The sequence below is a fragment of the Glarea lozoyensis genome, assembly GCF_000409485.1.
Source record: "Glarea lozoyensis ATCC 20868 chromosome Unknown GLAREA14, whole genome shotgun sequence".
Taxonomy (NCBI): Eukaryota; Fungi; Ascomycota; class Leotiomycetes; order Helotiales; family Helotiaceae; genus Glarea; species Glarea lozoyensis.
In genome coordinates, this window is record NW_007360988.1 from 1,056,964 (window position 1) to 1,079,266 (window position 22,303).

Consider the following 22,303-nt stretch of genomic DNA (forward strand, 5'->3'; position numbering starts at 1 on the left):
CCCAAATTCTTTTTTAGCCAACGTACGGTAAGCAGCTTTCTTCCTTTCTTTTCTAAATTCCTCGGAATCATGGTTTCCATGGTTTGATAGGGAAATGTCGTTTTATCTCAACTTGTGTTTGGTGGTTGAAGACAACCAGTGTTTGGTGGTCGAAGAGGATTATATTAGCTCAGGGGATTTGGGAATGCGACAAAGATGTGACACGATACTGGACTACATGTGGATATTTACCATGTTCAAAAGTACAATCATCATCTGACGTGAGATGAAATTGGTGTCATTTTCTGGAGTAAGATAAGTGTGAAGTGTTTATAAAAAACCTGAGTGTCTGACATGATTGTCTACGCACCACTCCAATATTTATTAGCAAATGCCTTGGGACCACGACCGAATTTCTGAGATTTGGCAGTACAGATATGTTTTCGTCTCTTAGGCTATAGTTTAAACTGAAGGCTGTTTGTTGAAAAGATGTCGGGCTGATGAAATTTTAGTTGCGATCTTGGACTGCGCTGAAAATTGTGTCGGACACTGGTGGTAGACGCTTCACATCAATGCTCAAAGGAACTTGGTCAAATGATAGGTTATGGGCGGTCCTAAATACATTACAATGGAAGGCTACAAGTTTTTTGATATGTCGTCAGGACCTGCGGTGGTTTTCGATAGAGTGAGGTCGCGACTGCAGCAAATCACTTGGCCTCGGGAGACTTGTCACGCGGGTCGTTTGGTCGAATTCACAGGATTGAAGTGGCAAGTATTTGCGTGAGTTGGGAGTATTCGATCATGGGGTATGATACATTATGTTACATTGAACGCCGTCCCATGCCTTTTATGTTCCTACATTACATACCATAACACCCATACGTAGTATTCTATTATACGCTTGGACCAGTTCTACAATGTTAAACCAAATATTCTAATAAGACACCCGTGAAGTGGTATTCATGGAGCAACAAGCATTTTACTTCTTATGTCTATCCGCCTGGAGCTTCTCGTGCGCCGCAACAAGTTCCTTCCTGCGAATGGTATTAGTATACGGAGCGGGCCAAGGACAAAAGTGTCACTTACTGTAATTGACCAGGAGCAGGACTATAATGACTGAACTCCATTCCAAACTCACCCTTTCCTTGTGTGGCAGCTCTTAGCTGTGAACTGAAGCCAAACATAGCATTCAAACTGCAGTCCGCAATAAGAGTGAAATCTTCTGGGCCAATTTCTGTATCATTGATAATGGCATTTCGCTTGTTTAGGAGACCAACAATATTTCCTTGAAACTCATTGGGGGCGGTGATGGTTGTCTTCATCAATGGTTCTAGAACTTGAGGCTTGGCTTCTTTGAAAGCTTTACGGAAAGCTTGCTGTGTAGCGTTCTTGAAAGCCATCTCAGAAGAATCGGTCATATGAATAGCACCATCATTAACGACCATGGTGGCACCAAGAACAGGATGACCGATCAGCGGTCCTTTTTCGCAAGATAACAGGAATCCCTTTTCGCAGGCATAAAGATACTTCTCCGAGATAGAACCCCCAGTGATTTCTTCCCTGAATGTCGGCGGTCTGTATCCAGTTGGCCCCATTGGGATTGGCTCCATGTATCCAACAACACGAGCGAAATCACCAGCTCCTCCAGTCTGCTTCTTAAGGGTGTGGTCGAATTTGACACTTTGCGTGATGGTTTCTCGGTAAGCAACCTGTGGCTTACCAGTTTCTACCTCAACTCTGTATTCACGTCGCATACGCTCGACGTAAATATCGAGATGTAGTTCTCCCATACCAGAGATAATTGTTTCCTCACTTTCAAGGTCGACGTGGACTCTGAAGGTAGGATCTTCTCGCTGAAATCGAGCCATTGCTTTGCTGAAATTGCCGGAGTCCTTGCTCTGCTTTGGCTTAATCGAAAGAGAGATAACCGGATCTGGAACAAACATGGAAGTCATTGAGTATGGAAGGCCACCATCCGTGAAAGTATCTCCAGAAGCGCAGTCAACACCGAACACAGCACAGATTTCTCCGGCGCCAATTTCTGGGATTTCCTCCATTTCGTTTGAGTGCATGCGCACAATCCGAGGAACCTTCACTTTCTTATCGTTCCTTGCGTTGAAAACGTTCATCCCCTTTTTCAGAGTACCTTGGTAAACCCGAATGTAAGTCAACTGGCCATAGTTACTTTCTTCGAGCTTAAAGGCCAAGCCTACAAATGGCAGCGAATTGTAAGAAACAAGCTTCACAGGCTGTTCGTCTCGCCGTTTGTCAAGGGCAAGATTCTCAACCTCGGCAGGATTTGGAAGATAGTCGCAAACAGCATCAAGCATAGGCTGAACAGATTTATCTGCTAGAGCGCTTCCCATCAACACCGGAGTGAACTTTAAAGCGATAGTGGCTCTTCGAATAGCTTGCTTGATTTGAAGCGGGCTAGGAACTTTCTCGTCTAAGAATATCTCCGCAATCTCATCATCAACATCTGCCAGAGTCTCAATCAGCATTGACCTCCTTTCCTCGACCAAGTCTTTCAGGTCTTCGGGGATTTCGCTTGTCTTTCGAATCGTCTCGCCTCGAGGACCTTCGTTGTAGAGAGCCTCTCTATTTATCAAATCGATTACACCTTTGAACTCAGACTCTGTCCCAATTGGTACCTGCAAAGCAGCGGCCGGGATCTTAAGCTTTTGATTGATTTGCTCGACTGCCTTGAAAGGGTTCGCGCCTGCTCGGTCCATCTTGTTTACGAAACTGATTCTAGGAATATTGTACCGGCGCATCTGTCTGTCTACTGTAATAGTTTGACTCTGCACACCACTGACAGCACAGAGAATCATGACAGCTCCATCCAAGACTCGCAGGGCTCGTTCAACCTCAATAGTGAAATCGATATGGCCGGGTGTGTCAATCAAGTTGATGTGGTATTTTTCTTCCTTTCCATTTTCCACCTTTTTCCAGTCGCAAAAGGTTGCCGCAGATTGGATTGTAATTCCCTTTTCTCTTTCCAACTCCATGGAATCCATTTTTGCTCCCACAGCATCTCGCCCGCGAACTTCGTGGATTGCATTGATCCGCCCGGTGTAGAAGAGAACTCGCTCAGTAGCAGTTGTTTTGCCACTGTCGATATGCGCCTAGGTTCCTAATAAGGAAACGATTTGACAATATTTATGTGAATGAATCTTACAGCAATACCAATATTTCGGATCCTGTCTAGTCTTTGCTTCTCCTTTCCGTCTAGGTTCTTGATAATTGTCTCTTGCGTCAAACTGCCGGGCGCAGTGGCGGCTTCCTTGAGTCTACAGGGCATTCATGATTAGCAACTCGTAGATTATTGCGCTGACATGCAAGTTGTCCGTTTCCACCCTCCTAGCAAGAAGACCAGGAATCACAATTGAGTAGGGAGAAACGTACACTGCTTCTGCGACACCAGCCCGTATATGTCTTGTTTCTGAGAAGTATCTCTGTGCCCCCTTTCCTCTCGATCCTAGTGTGGCAGCTCCACCCAGATTCCTACTTGATGCATTTAAGCACAAGTATCTAGGTCTGAGAGAACTTCTTACAGAGGCAATTGATGCCTCTGCCGAAGCCACAACCCTCACTGTTCGTTGCATTTTGTTGATTGATCGCGGAACAACTTTCAACTTTTTTCAAGCGACGGAACAAATCCACGGACCCCTGGTCTAAGTCCCCTGCTATTCGTTGTTGCACGTGATGACGTGATTGTGGATTCGCGTTACTTGTAGAATTTTGATTATCGCAACATAATCATATACAGATTTGCTTCGACGTTATGCACGAGTCGAAAACAATTTTCCTGCAACTGCCACCATTTTTAGGTGGGAAATATATTAGGCTTGCCTGATCTTGGACCACAAGAAGGGGGGGTGCGGCGGCTTTCGAAGGCAAATGTACTGCACCGCAACATAACGATATGAGTGAAGAGTGTCCAGTCGAGGATAAAACAGTCGATCAGCATGACACCTTGAAATACTCCCTTCTGGGACCATCTCTCACGAAGTCAGGTCAAGCAAATGTTGACCAGTCCAAGGTAGGTTGTGCAAGCCGCCATGCGACGGTGATGCTCATATCATACAGGTATCGGAAATCATTTATAACGCGTCGAAAGGTTCCAAGTTTTTCAATAACGAGGAAACCCGCGATAAGAACTTGACCCAGAAAATCGAAAGGATCTTGCAGAAGAAAGCACAGCTGGAAAAGCTAGATCTCGCGAGCGATCGTAGGAGAGCGGACGACTGCATAGCGGAGCTTGAACTTACCAGGGATTTATCGCAGACTGTGGTCCACATTGATTGCGATGCCTTCTACGCTGCCGTCGAAGAACTGGATCGCCCCGAACTTAAGGATGTACCATTTTCCGTGGGGAAAGGAGTTCTTACGACATGTAACTATCATGCCAGAAAGTTTGGCTGCAGGAGTGGTATGGCGGGATTCGTGGCTAAGAAATTATGCCCGCAACTGATCCAAATACCACTTAACTTCGACAAATACACATCTAAAGCCCAGGAGGTTCGAGCAATTATTGTCGAGTACGATCCACGATTTGAAAGTGCCAGTATAGATGAGGCATACTTGAATATTACCGCATACTGTCAAGTCAATGACATCTCACCGGAAGACGCTGTTCAACAGCTCAGACGAGAGGTTCACGAAAAGACGAAAATCACGATTTCTGCTGGTATTGCGGCAAATGCAAAGTTAGCCAAAATATGCTCGAACCAGAATAAACCAAATGGACAGTTTCTTTTACCAAGCGATCGCAACTCTATTATGGCGTTCATGCGAGATCTCCCGACTCGTAAAGTGAATGGCATCGGTAGGGTTTTTGAGAGAGAACTTGGTGCTATTGGTGTCAACACGTGTGGAGATATCTATGGGCACCGGCAGTATCTCTCCAAACTCTTTGGTGAAAAGGCCTTTGTCTTTCTGATGCAATGCTATCTAGGGTTGGGGAGGACACAAGTGCAGCCAGCAGAAGAGTATGAGCGGAAGAGTGTCGGAACGGAAAGCACCTTCGGAGATATGAGTGACCCGAAAGAGCTTCGGGAGAAGTTGCGTGCAACGGCTGAAGAACTGGAAAAGGACATGCTTCGTACACAGTTTAGAGGAAGGACTTTGTGTCTAAAGGTTAAGCTGCATACATATGAAGTCTTCACTAGGCAAGTGATTCCTCCAAAAGCAATATATTTGGCCGATGATCTGTACAAGTATGCATTACCAATGCTTTCAAAGCTGGAGCAGGAATTCCCTGGGATGAGATTGCGGTTAATGGGATTACGGTGTACTCATCTCGTAAGTATGAAAAAAGCTGACACCATGGCATTCTTTGGATTCAAAAGAAAAACCACCGAATCTGTTGAGTCTGGTGATAGGACTATCTCATCGCTGTCACCATCCAAGGGCAAATCAGGGACACCCAACAACGTCTCTGGCGATGACGGACAATGGGAGGAGTGGCCTAATGAGCTTCTTTTCGAAGACGCCGAACGACAAGAGCGAGAGGATGACCTAGAAGAACTAGAGAATCTGAGCCAGGAAATTGACAAGCGTCGACATCATGGTAAAGAAGTGGTCCCAAATCCGACACCAAAGAAGCAACAAGAAGAGAAACTAGAGGAGGAGTGGTGGGACTGTCCGATTTGTATGAGACCACAGGCAACGAACGAGAAGGCGTTCAATGACCATATTGATCTTTGTTTGTCCAGACAGACGATTCGCGATGTGGTACAAGAGAATGTCGATCCTAGCACCTCTAAAGCGAGAGATCAAACTCCGACAACCGGTAAGAGAGGAAGACCGAGTAATGAACGGAAAGAAAAGTCTGGCGGTCGAGGTGACCCTAAGCAGCGACGACTGTGCTTCGGATGAAATTGGCTATCGTCTATTTAAGACACGAGAAACCCTAGATCGGTGGACACCTGAATCAGATGCGGGCAAGTTATTGAGCTTTTGGAAGTCCAAGCTCTAGATTCGGACTATCGCAATAGAGTTCAGAAGATGATCCCAACGTATCTAGCAATGCTTGTCCACACACTAGCCGCTCCAAGTCGAAACGATTCGAGAATCCGAAAATGGATGCTGAAATACCTCCTTTACGCCAGGAGTTGATCTAGGCAGGCCATCTTTCTGGTTGCATATTTGGCATTCTCGGTACATCAAGGAACCATCAGTGCAACTTTTTAGATAGATGGACAAGTAGTGTGGCAGGGTTCTACGTCTATGGAGAAATGTAGAAATTGGTTCATTGATCTGCAAATGTCAGAGAGGCAGAAGAAGACATGTCACGCTAGTAGGAGCTTGGATACCAATGAGAAAAATGAGACTAATCAATGCTTTTACTTCTGCCGCACAGCGGTGCTAAAAGATACCAATCCTCCCTCCCACATCTTGAAAGAGCCAACCTGCCATATCACTCCCATGCCACCAAAACACAAAACCCCAAACTCCTAGCCATCAACCCCAAAACCAGATCTATGCACCACCCTCACGCTTAGCATACTCCTCCTCAATTCTCTCCTCATACAACTTATCATTCGCAGCCTGAGTCGTCTCTTTATCCGGACTCGTAGGATCTTCCTGTAAGATCCCCTCCTTGATCAGCTCTTCTGGCTTGGGACGGTGCGAGATCTTCTCGTTGAGAGAGTCGGCTCGCATGTGTTTCTCTAGTTCGCGCGCGTTGGCTTGGATGCCCGGGGCGGCGGTTGAGGTTGGGAGGATGTTGCCTGTGGATTGTTTGTTAGCTAGTGTTGGTTAGACGGGGAGGGGGCACGGACGCTCAACTAGATCTTCTCTGTGTGGACGGTTTTCAAGACCTTTCTTGAGGGAGTCGGTGGCTCTTTGGCGTTCGAGTTCTTGGGCTGCGGCTTGTAGGGCTCTGGATTCATTAGCTCTATTCTGTCGAGTAACAGGCAGCTTCTAGCTTTCGTCCTGCTAGGGAGGGGTAGAAGGGACAAGGAACGTACGGAGCAGCATTAGTATCCAACAAAATATGTCTATCCTTCAATTCTTGCGGATCCGGACGGTGTTGCAAATGTTTCTCCAACGAATTCTGTCGAACATGCGAGGCAGGACGGACGGGCGTGATGGTGGTCTCGTCAATAGAGGAGGAGCGATCTGGAGATGCCATGTTTGCTTGCTTTATCTCTCTTTCTCAAAATATTTCTGTTGGAATTCGAAACTGAGCAGTTGGATGTAATGTCAAGCTTGGTTGTATCGAGGAAAGAGATTCTTTGTTTTCTCGTTGCCCTGGCTGGAGACGCTTGTGTTTACTTGGAAGCGACCCTCGCGGGTGGATTTGACAGGCCCCGCTATGACATAAACAGAGCCGTCATTGGCTAGGTGGGTGGTCCCTGCTGCTACCCCGCAACCGGCCTGATCCGGCGTGACAGTTGCTATCGCTCGTATAGCTTCGTTCTCGACTCAATGTGTATTATTATTAGCTAGGAAATAGTTTTCTCCTCTTCGATGTTCAGAGCTATTTTTGATCTACTTTCCATTTTTCGCTCGGTCTAGTCAAAGTTTTAAAATAGCGTATATCATTTTGCATGTCATTCACAAATAACAAGTCCATTATTTTCGAGCTTTAAGTAAGTGCTATCCCGCTCGCACCATGGAAGCAACACCGTGACCTCAGAGAAATTCTTACTTTCTAAGTCGTTATAATTTCAATTAAATCTAAAGTAAGCGGAATTTTTCCCATCCAAAGAGAAATTCTAACAATGCTTTCTAATAAGGTATCCCATTCCATTCATTACTCCACAGCTATCGACCCTTGACTGAACCTCAGACATCAATGTCCTCCGTAAATCAAATACTTAATCTGACATCTTTGACCAGATGACCACTTTGAAAAGAGATCCACCAAAGACTGCGCCGTTGCTCCGTCGTAGGATCCTTCCAGACGTCGGTCGTGGATATCGTTATCGTAGCTGTCGTTAATGCATATCAAGGAGATATGCCATCCTGCAAACGAATTCCCATCCAGTTCTGTAGATGGTACAGCGAAATGCATTCGCCCCCAAAAATTATATCCTCCTCGGAATAAGATCGTCCACCCCACTTGTTTCTGACGATCATCAGCGCCGTCGCGAGAGCTGTTTGCGTTTCGCCTCCTCGCTAGTAATAGGGCTGAATACCGTGCACCGAAAAGCTTGAAATGACAACGTTCCTCTTCGTGCCGTCAAAGATGGCTGGCTTCGTTGAGAACAGTCTGATGTTGCTTCTGCCAAAATCATGGTTCTGCCTGGCCGTACTGGGCATGAACAAATGGGTTCATCTGCCCGCAAACTCACAGGTCACAGCATTTTCTTTTCGTAATCATAATACTCCGAAGCGATGTCAAGACCCATATCAAGACAATCTCTCAAGATATCCTTGTATTGCTGACGATGATCTGGTACTTGAATTTGTGGCGATTTGATGCACATATCCAAGTGATGCTCCATAAGTACCGTTATCATGCTTACCCACAATGTCTTGCCCACCAGAAGCCCGACGATACCTCCTTTTGCGTTTGACCAACTGCTTTGTTCCACAGCATGCCTCCAATCATCTGCCCAGGCTGGACGATTTGCACACAATTGTGGACGATATTTCATATCTGCTCTCAGCAACGCCTTGAACAGTATCGCCTGTTCCGCTTTCGTAACGTTCTGATATGCCAGATCGAAAAGGGTGCCATCGTCCCCATACCAGCACTTCCAATTGGGACCCAAGAGGTTTTGGCAGCAGGCGGGTTCTTGAAGGAGGATATTAGCGTATCGGAGCGATTCCCCTCCCCCACTCCAATTCCTCAACAGGATTTCCATAGCTCGCGGGAAGAGATGTCGTGATTTGGACAAGATATTAAGACTTTGAGAGATGGGTCGTGTGGAGAAGAACATCAAGGAGGAGTTGACTAGCGGCGGGAGTTGCTCGTTGTGTGAGAAGTTTATCTGATCGTCCGCTGATAAGCTGGTATCTGGCGAAACCGTGGCAGAAGAGGAACCATTGTTTCGGCTTTTGACTGCCGAGCGCTGGCGTCGAAGATCATTGTTCGGTATTGTTGTTGTGCTAGTCTGATAGACCCTTCCTTGCTCCATCGAGGGCGTAGGCGGGCAAAGGGTATGGTCGCGTGAGATAAGGATTTCAGGTATTAAAGGAGGAAGAGTTTGTTATTGATCGAAGTACTGGCATACTGATAAACCTCTCCAGGTCGCTCGAATAAAATTCGAACACGGGTTGTTGAGCTCTGATAAAGTCGAGTATCAGAAAAAGTATCGTGGAGCGACTCACAAGCGACCAAGTATCCTGACGAGAGATTGTTGAAGATAAGGAATTTGGGTGTAACCCAGTACCGGGACCAGAAGGTAAGAAGCTTAAATCATAAACGGGCTGCGCAAGGGTTCGACCTCCTCAGCCCGAAAGACGATCAAAAGTCGGGATCAAAGGAGACTTTTCATCCTCAGTCCAATCTTGCCCACGTTTTCGCGAAGCCGAGATTCGACATTCGCGGGTAGTGATGATCTCGTTAGATTAGCGAGCTGAAAAGGGGGCCGATAGGCTGATGTCACGGGCGACCGCCCTCGAAATCCATCGCAACACTCGCTTTTGTATGGTCGTCAACGAGCCGTTCGCTATCGATGGGAGACGAATTTTGTTTTTCTGTCTCGCTCTAGTATATAGAAAACAGAAAGAGCATGCCTTGATTATGCAAGGGCCCTTACGTGCACAAACGTCTTTGAACAGGAGACTAAGGCCACCGCGTAAATTGGAACGAAAAGCAAAGAGCAGGATCTGCGAAGGCTTGAGATAAGACTCGGAGAGGGACTTCCGGAGTAACGGCTGTCCATTGCGGACACAAGGTAATTCCTTGTTGACGGAAAAATATGTTCGTGGACGAAACGTCTTCTTGCGATGCTGATGCGACTCTCGCTCAAAGTCATGAATGCAACGCCACGTTGCACAGTACAACCTGACCCGTCTCTCCTTCCTCTCTCGACTGACAACTACCGACCCATTCTCACGCTTGACTCAGCGCACCTGGTACACTTCCCAGTAATAATTTCTTTTTGCGGTACTTACCTGCAGAAAGACGACTTTAAAGAATATGATCATCGCCAGCATCGTGGGATTTTCGTGATGTCCGCAGTGGGGGTCAGTCGGATTTTGGCCCCGGGAGATCCGGTACGGGTAGATGCGTCGGCGGTGGCGCCTCCAAGATGGACGCCGGGGCACGTATGACGAACGGTGATAATATCACTGATTGGTGCAAAGGGAAATACGATGATGGAAGAAATGGTAAAAAGCAAGAAGATTGGCAAGGTGTTGGGGTCAGCTTTCATTAAGCTAGTCTTGTTGAGAGGAACAATGCAGGAGGAAGCAGTTACGCCGTGTGCCATGAAGCCTAATCTGGAAAGCTTCAAACGCAACCAAAGACTACACAAATTGGGGAAAGAAATCTATCGTGAACCATGATTTTGTGATAGTCCCCATCATTTGGATTCAACCAAAAACGTATCGCCCAAAATCCAACATCATTTTGATCCCAAATGCAGTTTGAGACCATCTGCTAACGCCTTCCAAGCAAATGCTAAACAAAGAAAATGAAAATTTGAGGAACAAATACATTTGCGAGGAGACTTGAGTAAAATAAAAGGAAAGGTTTCACGTGGGATCATGCATGTCCATCTACCCCATGGCATTCAGCGCATGGGCTAGACAGGCCGGTTCGACATTCAGGCTGCGTTCTCGGAATGCCCCTAGGATTGCAATGTACTGCTTCAAGAGCTCGTCGTATCGTACCGAGTTATCGCCACAAGAACTGTAACCCGGGCTTGTGCGGAGCGAGATCATGACAGTCTTTAGCTCATTCAGGAGACGCTCTCCTACAAGACTGTAGGTAGCGTCCAGAAGGAGCTTCAGCGCAGCGGAGGATATGGGCCGCCACAGATGTCTCTCGAGCTGTGCCGTTTCCGTCTTGGTTCTTAAATCATCCCAACTTGTTGTGTGGAAGCAAGAGAGCCACCAATCCAAAGTCCATGGCCGCCAACATTCCTCCTTGTTAATGGTAGAGCATGCAAGTAGTACAGCTTGAGTCACTGGTAACTGCTCGTCCTTTGGTACATGCTTGTCTATGACATCAAACAGATTTTCGTTGTCACTGGATGCGGGGTCGAAAATGAAGACACCGTTTGAATCTCCTGCGAGTATGGAATGAACGTATGATTTGAATCCTTTTAGGGATTTCCACTTGGTCATTAGTGCTTTCATCACCGGGTGTCCGCCGTAATCTTCCTCTGGTAAGGTCTCAGTGGCAAGTGTCCCGTTTCTAGAGGACAACTGCGTTTTGGGTTGTGAAGTGACAAGTCTAAGCTCATGAGCATTGCTTCTACTCGAACGAGGCTCTTGGACATAAGTGTTTGTGACGACAGCAGTGTCTGAACGGCCTTGTGGATCGGTGTAGTTAGAGGTGTTCATCCACTCTCGCTCTTTAACATCCTCACTAGCATCATCAGGAATTCGGCCCCCACTCGTCATTTGAAGATATTTGTATCGACACCAATTTGCAAGGGAAATATATCGTGGATCGTTCTTTCTGTATGGAATCCAATTCCCGTACTCATCGTTTTCGATGATCTCAGGGGCGTATTTGTAAATTGTGGGCTGAAGAACCATGTCCAAGTCCCTAGACTCTTCTAACAAGTAGATGAGATCAAGTCGATAGGTACGTACTTCCTCTGGGCTTTTAAGATCCGAGATATTCCGTGCTTTTAACCCACGGAGTTGCTGAATGTAGCGTCGAAGAAGTTGGTCAGCAAGAACTGCTCTTGCACTATTCAGAAACAGCTCTCCGGCACTGATCGAAACCGTACTGCTGTCATAGAGTATCTCTTTCACACTACACCAGTCGGTGCATTGGCATGCTGCATCCCACGATGTAAGCCAAGCCACCTCGGCGAGTCTTTTTGTTGCAGTTCCCAAGAAGAGAGACTCGAGGAGAAGCTTTCCGACCAAAATCTGTTCTGATTGATGAACAAAATCTTCTACCAGCTTAAAAAGAAGAGGGCGACCGTCTTTCGCACAGCGCGTGACCAAGAAAGAAGGCTGGTTCGTTCGAAGAACAGTCCCAAGAGCATCAAGATAACGGCCACCTACCTGCCACTTTGTGAGTAAAATCTCAAGTGCGTATGGCGCGGCGTCTGGCTCTTGTATCAAGGCCAGAACCTCGTCAGCTCCCATCGGACTTGCGGAGATGTAACAATTCGAACCAAACTTCAGTTTGCCGTTGTTGCGTAGTTTTGTTGGCTTAGCATCCGGAGGGGGCATCTCTGATCCAGAAAGAGACTGATTAGCGGATTCGTGTTCTTCAGTTTCTTCAAGTGCATCTTCTCGGGACTTGTATTTTCGTAAAGACCATTCGTCAATTCTCATGCGGTAGGCTCTTATACTGATGCAGTTGTAAGTATGTGGTTCTGGGTAGTGAATATAGATAGTAAAGGTGTCTTACGATGCCTTGAATCCATATCTGGTAGTCAGGGTTTCTCTTACTTCGTTCAGGGTCTTTCCTTCCTCAATATAGAGTCGTGTTATCTCAGCCTTATGGCCAGTCCAGTCTTTGGGCATGCTTCAGGCCGAGTTGTGCCACCAATACTAACGGAGCAGATTTTCCCATATGTTGGATTCATAACTCGCAGTCCAGATGGCTGCTTCGTAACGACAAAACCACATATAGAGTGAGAATGTTGGGTACGCCAGGAAGGTGTTCCGCGTCAGTTTAAACAACAAATCTCTCGCATAAAACGCCGAGGTTTAGAAGCGTGCCGCTGTAATTTTCAAGCAATATTGCCAGGGAATAAGACTAATGGAATCCACGTTGCAGCTCCATGGAGATCAATAGTGGAGAATATGTTAAAGGGACTCGGTAGTCATGACAGGAAAGAGTGTAAAGAAGCGAAGCGGAGTTCAGCAGACCCCTCAGCGGTATTGCCGGAGAAACTTCCGATTTCTTTACCAAAAATCGATATGAGTACCTGGCAGCCCTACCCTAGCGTAAGCTGTTGTAGGCTCATGCACAAGGGCGGGTGTACTACTTGACTGCCCCGGTGCAGAAGAAACCATTTTCATCCACAGAGCAAGGGACTCTCCGGCTTATGTCGGGCTGCAACCGGGACAGAGAGAAAAATAATACGGCTCGGGAGACAACTCCCCATGCCCGACGGCAGGGATAGTTACCAATGTTACACTGCTGTGAGAACACTATGTTGGTTGGTCATCATAATGGCACCTCATATTCCACCAAAATGCCATAATCCGGGGTTTGACCTCAGGGCTTCAATGGCTCGCTAAGCGAACATCAACCCCTTTCGGCTGCCCGCAGCTGGATCCAAAACTCCCGTACAAGAAACCAGTGTAATGTGTTTTTCGATTTGACGCCTATGCCCGCAGAATAGTTTTCGTTGAGATTTGGGCTCCTCCTGCATTCCTGGGCCTAGGTCGTGTGGAAATTCCATATCGTGTCAAACTTCGGCACGAGTTCCTCGGGTCGGTTCCCACACTGAGCCTCTTACCGTTAAAAGGAAGTGTCTAAGCCATTCAGATAAGAGACGTACACCGTAAGGAGTGGTCTGATCTTCTAGAAGGTGGTTCATGATTCAGCGGGACCGAAGGCTTTTGTGATGTGTTTGTTTTTCACTTGGTCTTCTCAAAGAAGCAGTGACTGGAGCACATCCATCCAGAACGTGTTAGAGCATGCTGCATAGAGGTTGGATGACCCTTCGCCTCTTCCCTCTTTCAATCCCACCTACTGCATCTTGTTGCAGATACGGCCTAGTGTGCCAAGCTAGAATTCTCCTCCCGGAAGTTGACTCTTCAACTTGCAAATCGAGTAACGCGATGGGTAGTTTATTTAATGTCCCAATTGCCCGCAAAAGAAATTCGTGGTGCGTCGGCCATATATCGTTACTGTGTTAGGCTCGGGTATGTATCGGCCATTGAGTTCAAAATTACTCGCTAGATTCTCATGAACGTGGACGCGTAATCTTATATGTTGTAACTTGTATCCAATGATTCCAATCCAGTTGCTGTGGTCGAAGCGACCATGAATGGATCAATAAAGGCACTCTCAACAACACAACAGAAGAGATGTTGAAACGGAACTTCCCATGGTGTGAGCAAATTGTAAGCTCAGCTTTGTTCGTTTTTGTGTGCTAGAAATCCTTCCGTTATTTTCGCATGTACGGCCCCTAGACTTCAATGTCCTTACCAGAACAACTGGCGGCTCTTTCCCATGCGGCTTGTTCCATATTGGAGCAAAAAGCATCAAACCGAAACCCATCCGGGCCGTAAAAAGCCCATGAACCGTAACTTTGGAAGCAACGAGCAGCATCGCCGATCGGAATAGACAGGGACTTGCATTTCGAATGATCCGTGGTTCGCTGCTAAAAGGCAAGGAAGGATAATGTTTTGCCAGATTCATCAGGGTTGGAGTTGGTAGCAACACGCCATGTCTGTGATTTGCCTAGTTCTGTACACGGCGATTGGAGAGCAATAAAAACGAAACATGTACCATGGTACGTCAAGCTCGAGACCCATCTATCCAAGATCGTGCATAATCTGTTAACAAGGCTCCGCCTCTGCGGTATTACTGGCACTGCATTCCTGGTTGAAGAAGCCTAGGCCCAAGAGCTTGAATGAACACATCACTTAGACTGCTTTGCCCCTGTGCAAATAGCTCGGATCGAAAACTGGAGAATCTCGTCCCAAGAATAGTATTTTCGGCTGCGGGTTAGATTTACTGCCTTAGAATCAGCCAGTTCTGGGCTAGCCATATGTTTTTCTGTAAATAATGCTTAGATTTTTGTTGTCTGTCTCTCCGACAAGAGTGTCTTATAGACTAACCTAATAAATATTAAAGAGGTAGATATAGTTCTTAATTAGCCTTTTCGCTACTTACTTAGTAATTTTCTCTCTACTAAACTTAATAGTAAGTTAGGCTCTATACTCTACTTACCTATAAAGACTAAGTATTAAATAAAGATAAAGGTTATTATTCTACTATCTAAATAGGATAAATTTTATCTTAAGAACTTCTATTTAAGTACTCTAACGAGGCTCTAAAAAAACTCTAGTGTTATTAATAGGAGCCGATCTATATAAGTTATAGTCTTTATTACCTCGATCGATAGATAAAATTAGTATTACTTTAACCTACTTTACTATTCTAGCTCGATAATAATATATTAACTCTTATAAGATTTTTAGCTTAGTATCTAGTTAACGATATATACCTTCTAAAAGCTCGTATTACTTAATATATATATATATATAATAAGTATAAATACTAAGTATAGAATATACTTAGTTAGTAAAGATGTTTTAGAGACTAGAGCCTATTACTTATAATACTATTTCTATACTCTCCCCTCTAGTATATCTCTAACTACTTTTAGAACTTAAATAGATAGATTAGTATAACGATTCGGTTCTACTTAGGGTAGACTAGGGTTATTATAAGGTTAGTATATTAGAAAGTAGGCGTAAGATTATTACTTATAGATTTAGAGATCTATTCGTTATAATAAGAGTAAGTTAAATAGATAATATACTATTATTATAATAAGTTAAGTACGAAGCTTCTATCTAAGGAAATTATAATTATTATATAGGACTTCTTACTCTACCTAAGTTCTAACGAGTTCGACGAGTTCGACAAGTTTAATAGCGAACTTAGCGAACTTATTAAACTCTTACTTATTACGTAATACTACCTAAAACTAGGGCCTATCTACTAATATAAATATTACTAATATTAACCGAATTAAGCTATTAGACGGCGGTCTTAGGAACTACTTAATTTCTATAACCTCGCCTAATCCTAGGACCTTTAGTCCTAGGAGTATTACGACGCCGAGGCCGACGCTACTCGTAATACTATCCCCTATTTAGACTAGCGGGTCTATACGCTTAAGTACGACTAAGAAATACGTTAGTTAAAGGCTATAGACTTCTCTTCTTTCTAATATACTACCCGACTATATAACTAAACGTTCTAATATTATAGCCCTTAGAAAATAGATTAATTTAACTAAAAGAAAGATAGCGCCTTATTCTTATTATAAAAAGGCGGGAAAAATATATATAGTTTTACGAAACTCGAACTATAGTCGTTATAGTATATATACTACTACTAGTAAGACCTATAATATAAAAGAGGTAAACCGGATACCTACGGAATTTAACTAGGAGAGTATCGAGGCTTAGGAGGCTAAGCTAGAGGCCGAGGAGAAAGAGGTATAGAATCTTTAGTAGAAGGCGTAGGCGGCCTAATAAGAGGCTACTTCCCGCGCCCTATATATTAAGAAGTAGAAGCGCTTTCTTTATAAGTAAAAGTAGAAGATAATTTTAGTAGGTCTTAACTCGCTAGACGAGTTAGACGAGTTAGAGAGGAAAGAGTAGTAGAAAGAAGAGGAGAAGAGGGAGAAGGAGGAGAGGGAAGTAGAAGTAGAACGACTACTAGTCTACTCTACCCCGCTCGACGACTTCTCTACCTACGACCTATCGCTACTTAATCTAAATTTCAATCCTAGGTCTTTCTAGGAGGCCCTAGATATTAGTAGTAGAACTTCTTAAGCTACTTAGAGTAGTTAAGGTTATTTATTAGTTCCTATATATTCTCTAATTATAGGTAGTCCTTCTACTTTATTAGATAACGTAGTTTTCTTCTAATAAGTTTATAGTCTAAGATTCTCTCGACTTTATACTTAGCGTTAGAGTTTACTAGTTCTATTTCTATAACTAGAGCTAGTAGCGCTCTAGGCGGTACTAGCTCGAGGAGAGATATATAGAATACTAGAAAGATATTTATACTTTTTAATAGAGTTAGTTTATAATTTAAAGGTCCTTTATACGCTTTAATTTTAAATAGTCCTAGTTTCTTATTATCTAGTTTATCGCTTAGTCTTTTTATTTAAATATTTTGTCTAACTAAATAAACTCTATCCCTCTCTCTTAGTATAGGCTTCTAACTACGTTTTTTATTATAGTAGAACGTATTTTGTTCTAAGATAAACTTAAGCTCTTTAATAAGTTATTTATAAAGAGAGAAAAGGTCGTTAACGAGGATTCTTTCTACCTAACTATCGATAGACGCGTTATAAGGTTCTTAGAATACTATTTTCTTATAACTAAAGTTAGCTTTAAATAGTAATACTTATATTATCTCTATAGCTATACTATTATACGAGAATTAGGCTATTAGTAATAAGACGATCTAATTATCTTACTTATAGTTTATATAATACCTTAAGTATACTTTAACTACTTAGTTTATTCTTTTATTACCTCTATTTATTTATAGATAGAATAATATTAATAGCTTTTACTTTATTTCTATATAGATAGTTATAGCTATCTAGAATTTAGATATAAATAGTTTATCTCGGTCTAAGACTATTTCTTCTAGAGTACTATAGTCCGCGACTATATACTAAATAAAAGTATATACTAGCTTCTTAGTAGTACTTAATTCCTTATATAGTATTAGGATTATATACTTAGTAAGTCTTTTTATTATAACTAGAATTAAATCGAATTTAACTTTTATTATTAGATCTTTTAATAAGAAGAGTTTAATAATAAAGTCTTATAATATTATTTTCTATAGTTTTCTTAGAATAGGTATTTACTCTATAAGTCTATAAGGTATATAGTATATAGATTTATTCTAAATATAGGTATTATACTTAGTTACTACTTTCTTAACTAGAGTTTATAGCTTGTCGATATAGTATTACTACTAAATTCTCTAGAAGGTTCTTTTAATTCTTTAATAGCTATATTCTAAGGCCTTATAGAATTTTTAGATAAATTCTAAAGTATATAAGCTTAGTACTTTAAGTTTTCTATCTTTATATAGTAAGTTTCCCTTAGAAACTACTAATACTTTATTCTAGGTAGCTATAATATTATTATACTATAAGCCTCGGATTTTAGTAAGAGCGGTAATTACCTTAGAGTTAGAGATAAGATTTCTATTCTTATCTTCTTTAAGAATAGCTTATTTTTTATAGATCTTATCTTCTTTATAACCTAGTTAATAGCTTAAAACGTTAGCTCGAAGATTGTCTATTTCTTTTATATATTTAATTATAATATTAAAGTAGGCGAGTTCTTCGGCCTATTATACTATTTATCGATTATCTAATTTCTTTATTATTAAGAACGTTTATAGGTTCTTATAATCTATAAAGATAATAATAGGGAATTTAGCTCCTTAAAGATAAATCTTCTAATATCTTAGTATCTTAACTATAGCTATAAGTTTCTTCTTATAGATATTATAGTTCTATTTAGCTAGCGAGTATTTCTTAGAGTAATATATAATAAGGTATATCTTTCTATTCTTGTCTAGTTATAGGTAAATAGTATCTATAGTAGTATCTAAAGTATTAGTTTCGACTATACTTAGTTTATTAATACTAAAACTTTTAATAATAGATTTCTTAGTAAACTAGTCTTTTAGTTCTTATATAGCCGCTCTTTCTCTCTCTCTTATAAGAAAAGGTACGTCTTTTTAAGTAAGATTAGTAAATAGTCCTATAATTTTTAAATATTCTTCTATAAATTATTAGTAGAAGTTTCTAAAACCGAGAAATAACTAGACGTCTTTAACGTTTTCTAATTCTAGCTAGTCCTTTATTTGTTAGATCTTCTCTAGGTCGATATTTATTTTTCCTAGTTTAATAATAAACCCTAGAAACTTAGTTTTCTAAGTACTAAACTCGTACTTCTCTAGCTTTAGTCTAGAGTCTACCTTAGCTAAGGCTTCTAGAACTAAGTAGATATACTTCTTATATTTATTCTCGTTTTCTAAGTAAACGAGGATATTATTAAGGTAATAGATAATAAACTTATTAAGATACTCTTATAGAATATTATCGTTCTATCTCTAGTATATCGTAGAGGCGTTAGTTAACCCGAATAGTATAATAGTATATTTATATTAGCTAGAGAGTATAATAAATATAGTTATCTACTTATATTCTTCTTTAATCCTAATAAGATTAAAGGTATTTCTCTAGTTAAGTTTTATAAATATTTTTACTTTAGTTAGTCTATCCCGTAGATACTACGTATTTAGTAAAGAGTATTAGTCTCTAATAGTAATATTATTTAGTCTTCGGAAGTATCTATAAAGTCTTTCTTTATTATTACCTATCTTTACTACTACTAGTATATTTAAAGTAGCTAGCGATTTAAATAGCCTAATCTATTCTTTCTTAAGTACTATATCGACGTATTTCTCTAACGTCTTAGAGACGTTAAACTAGTATCGTCTTAATTTCTTAGAAGGTAGTTATCTTCTTTCTTTTAGATTAATCTTATAATTCTATAGTTAGTATTTAAGTAAGGCTCGAAAGTCTTTTAGGTTTTCGAATAACTTCTTAAATCTTCTATACTATATAGGTATTTATTTTTCTCTACCTTCGTCGGTAGTAACCTATAGAAGACTCTCTATTCCTTTAAGGTGTCCGGGCGCTTTAGAGGAGGTAGTATAAACCTCTCTCTAGTCTTATAGTTAACTCTACGTTCTCTTATAGGTATATCTCTTATAAGTTATAGTATTAGTATACTAGTCTATTTCGGGGTTATACTCTCGGATCTAGGCTATTTCTAATATAGCCTTATAGTTTCCGATTTCGGTAATATCGAACTAGATATTAGCTTTATATCTATCTAGTAAGAATAATTTTAACGAAATAGTTACTTTATCTACTTATCTATTAATATAATCCGATCTATCTACTAGTTTTAGAGAGTATAGTTAAATACTAGTTATAGGAATATTTAACTTCTTTACTATACGAGGTAAGATATAGTTTCTATTAGCTTCTAAGTTAATTATAACTCTAATTAGTTTTTCTTTAATCTTTATTTCGACTATAATTTGTCTCTATTCTCTAGTAGTATAGAGCTTATAAGGGTCTAATAATATCTCTATAACCTCTATATCTTAAAGTAGGTCGGTCTATATATAGTATTACGTTACTTATTTCTATAAATAATAGGGTATACTAAGGCGTAGAGTATAGGTATTAGGGACTAGGGCTTCCTACTAAGTAAACTCGCTTATTTATTCTTTAATAAAGGAGACCCGCTCTTAGATATACTTCTCTAGGGCTTTATTAATAATTTCCTATATATCTTCTAGTTTAAAGAGATCGTTTAAGTAGAGTAGCTACCTAATTAGTCTAAGTAGCTCGATAGTAGTTTTTCGAGTATATTCTTATTAGAACGCTACTCTCTTTATATCTACGAAAAACACTTTATAACGTATACTAGTTATAGGTTTCTCTCCCTATATCTAATAGTCGGCGGTAAACTTTTAGCTATTCTCGGTTTTCTAGATATTTCTCTCTTCTATTATCTTCTAGAAGTACTAGTATTCTCTATATTTTAGAACTACCTTCTCGGGTTAGTAAGCCGAGGGGCTATCGGGTTCTAAGTCGGTCTAGTATAAAGAGTCTCTAATTCTATACTTCTTAGTTATTAGAGGTTCTTTAGATTTTATCTAGACTACCGAACCGAGTTTAGTAGCTTCTTACTTACTCTAGTTACCTTTTAGTAAAGTAGCTTTAGTTATTACTACTAGTTATCTAGTATTACTAAACTATTTCTTCTAGCCTTTCTATAGCTTTCCCTTATAATAAGAACTAGCTATATAACCCTCTTTTTTATACTTAAAGTAGAGTCTCTTCTCTCTTTATTATATTCTTTTCTCGTTAGAAAGCTTCTTCTTATTCTTCTCTAAGGTATTAAGTTCTCTTCTACTAATTATATTAAGTTCTATTAGGTTATTATAGCGGTTCTTTATCGGTCGTATATAGTAAGAATAGACCCCTTTCTTTTCAATATAGCGCTCGTATACTTAGTTATCGATTTTAATAGCGGCTTTACTTAGCTCGTAAAGAGTCTTAAGGGGATCTATATATAATAATTCGTCCTTTATAAATTCCTTTAATTCTCTATAGAATAATATTCTTAGGGCTTTATCGCCTAGTCCTAACCTAGCTAAGGTTTACTAGAAATCGATATTATAGCAGACAGCTAACCTAGTCTAGGTAAGCTTAAGTAGAGCTAGCTTCGACTTTTTCTTAATATCGATATCCCCGAAAGCTCTCCTTATACTAGCTATAAAGTCTTTTAGTAACTTAAAATAATCTTTAACGAACTAGAAGTAAACTATAGATACTAAGCCCGCTTAGGTTTTATTCTCCTAGTAATTACTAATATAAGGTTTAATCTAGTTATAAGCTCTTCTCTTAAAGCGCGAGATTAGAAATAAAACCTTATCTATTTTATTTCTAAACTTATCTCTATAAAAACCTATATAGAGTTAAGCCTTTATAATAAACTATTCTAGGTTAGCTAAAGTTCTATTATACTTATCTAGTAGAGGGATTTGTAGGCCCTCTTTTGCTTCGATTACTATTAGGGTTAGTAGTAGTAGTACTAGGGTTTCTACAATACTTTCGGCTAGACTAGTAACGTTTAGAGCTATTATTAATAATCTAGTACTTACTAAGAATAGATACTTAAAGTATAATAATTCGGTTCTACTCGGAGTAGACTAGAGTTATCGTAAGGTTAGTATATTAGAAAGTAGGCGTAAGATTATTACTTATAGATTTAGATATAACAACTTAGTTCTACTCGGGGTAGACTAGAGTTATTGTAAGGTTAGTATATTAAGAAGTAGGCGTAAGATTATTACTTATAGATTTAGAGATCTATTTATTATAATAAGAGTAAGTTAAATAGATAATATACTATTACTATAATAAGTTAAGTATAAAGCTTCTACCTAAGGAAATTATAATTATTATATAGAACTTTCTTTTCTTAAGTTCGATAGGTTTACTAGTCGAACTCGTCGAACTCTTAGCTAGTTCGATAAGTTCGTCTAGTAAACTTATTAAACTTCTATTATTACGTAATAGTACCCTAAACCGGGGCCTATCCGCTAATATAAATATTACTAACTTTAACTAAATTAACCTATTAGATAGTAGTCCTAGGAACTACTTAATTCCTATAACCTCGCCTAATCCTAGGACCTTTAGTCCTAGAAGTATTACGACGCCGAGGCCGACGCTACTCGTAATACTATCCCTTATTCGGACTAGCGAGTCTATATACTTAAGTATAACTAAGAAATACGTCGGTTAAAGGCTATAGACTTCTCTTCCTTCTAATATACTACCCGACTATACGACTAGACGTTCTAATATTATAGCCCTCGGAAAATAAATTAATTTAACTAAGAGAAAGATAG

The 22,303-nt window shown here is 40.8% G+C and overlaps 5 protein-coding genes across 5 annotated transcripts; 1 reads left to right on the plus strand and 4 right to left on the minus strand.

Annotated features, from left to right (window-relative positions):
• Window positions 1-958: 958 nt before the first annotated feature.
• Window positions 959-3,584, minus strand: GLAREA_06936 (P-loop containing nucleoside triphosphate hydrolase; the record flags this gene model as incomplete). The annotated part of the gene is made up of 4 exons (XM_008080884.1): window positions 959-1,013; window positions 1,066-3,104; window positions 3,158-3,269; window positions 3,385-3,584. The coding sequence occupies 4 exons, from the start codon at window positions 3,582-3,584 to the stop codon at window positions 959-961; spliced, it is 2,406 nt and encodes an 801-aa protein (XP_008079075.1).
• Window positions 3,585-3,904: 320 nt separating this feature from the next.
• Window positions 3,905-5,859, plus strand: GLAREA_06937 (DNA/RNA polymerase; the record flags this gene model as incomplete). Its single annotated transcript, XM_008080885.1, has 2 exons — window positions 3,905-4,021; window positions 4,069-5,859. The coding sequence occupies 2 exons, from the start codon at window positions 3,905-3,907 to the stop codon at window positions 5,857-5,859; spliced, it is 1,908 nt and encodes a 635-aa protein (XP_008079076.1).
• Window positions 5,860-6,462: 603 nt separating this feature from the next.
• On the minus strand, window positions 6,463-7,117 carry GLAREA_06938 (uncharacterized protein; the record flags this gene model as incomplete). The annotated part of the gene is made up of 3 exons (XM_008080886.1): window positions 6,463-6,713; window positions 6,765-6,865; window positions 6,954-7,117. 3 exons carry the CDS (start codon window positions 7,115-7,117, stop codon window positions 6,463-6,465), a joined length of 516 nt encoding a protein of 171 aa, XP_008079077.1.
• Window positions 7,118-8,285: 1,168 nt separating this feature from the next.
• Window positions 8,286-9,071, minus strand: GLAREA_06939 (uncharacterized protein; the record flags this gene model as incomplete). Its single annotated transcript, XM_008080887.1, has 1 exon — window positions 8,286-9,071. The coding sequence occupies one exon, from the start codon at window positions 9,069-9,071 to the stop codon at window positions 8,286-8,288; it is 786 nt and encodes a 261-aa protein (XP_008079078.1).
• Window positions 9,072-10,659: 1,588 nt separating this feature from the next.
• GLAREA_06940 (uncharacterized protein) lies at window positions 10,660-12,594 on the minus strand (the record flags this gene model as incomplete). Its single annotated transcript, XM_008080888.1, has 2 exons — window positions 10,660-12,418; window positions 12,479-12,594. The coding sequence occupies 2 exons, from the start codon at window positions 12,592-12,594 to the stop codon at window positions 10,660-10,662; spliced, it is 1,875 nt and encodes a 624-aa protein (XP_008079079.1).
• Window positions 12,595-22,303: the final 9,709 nt, after the last annotated feature.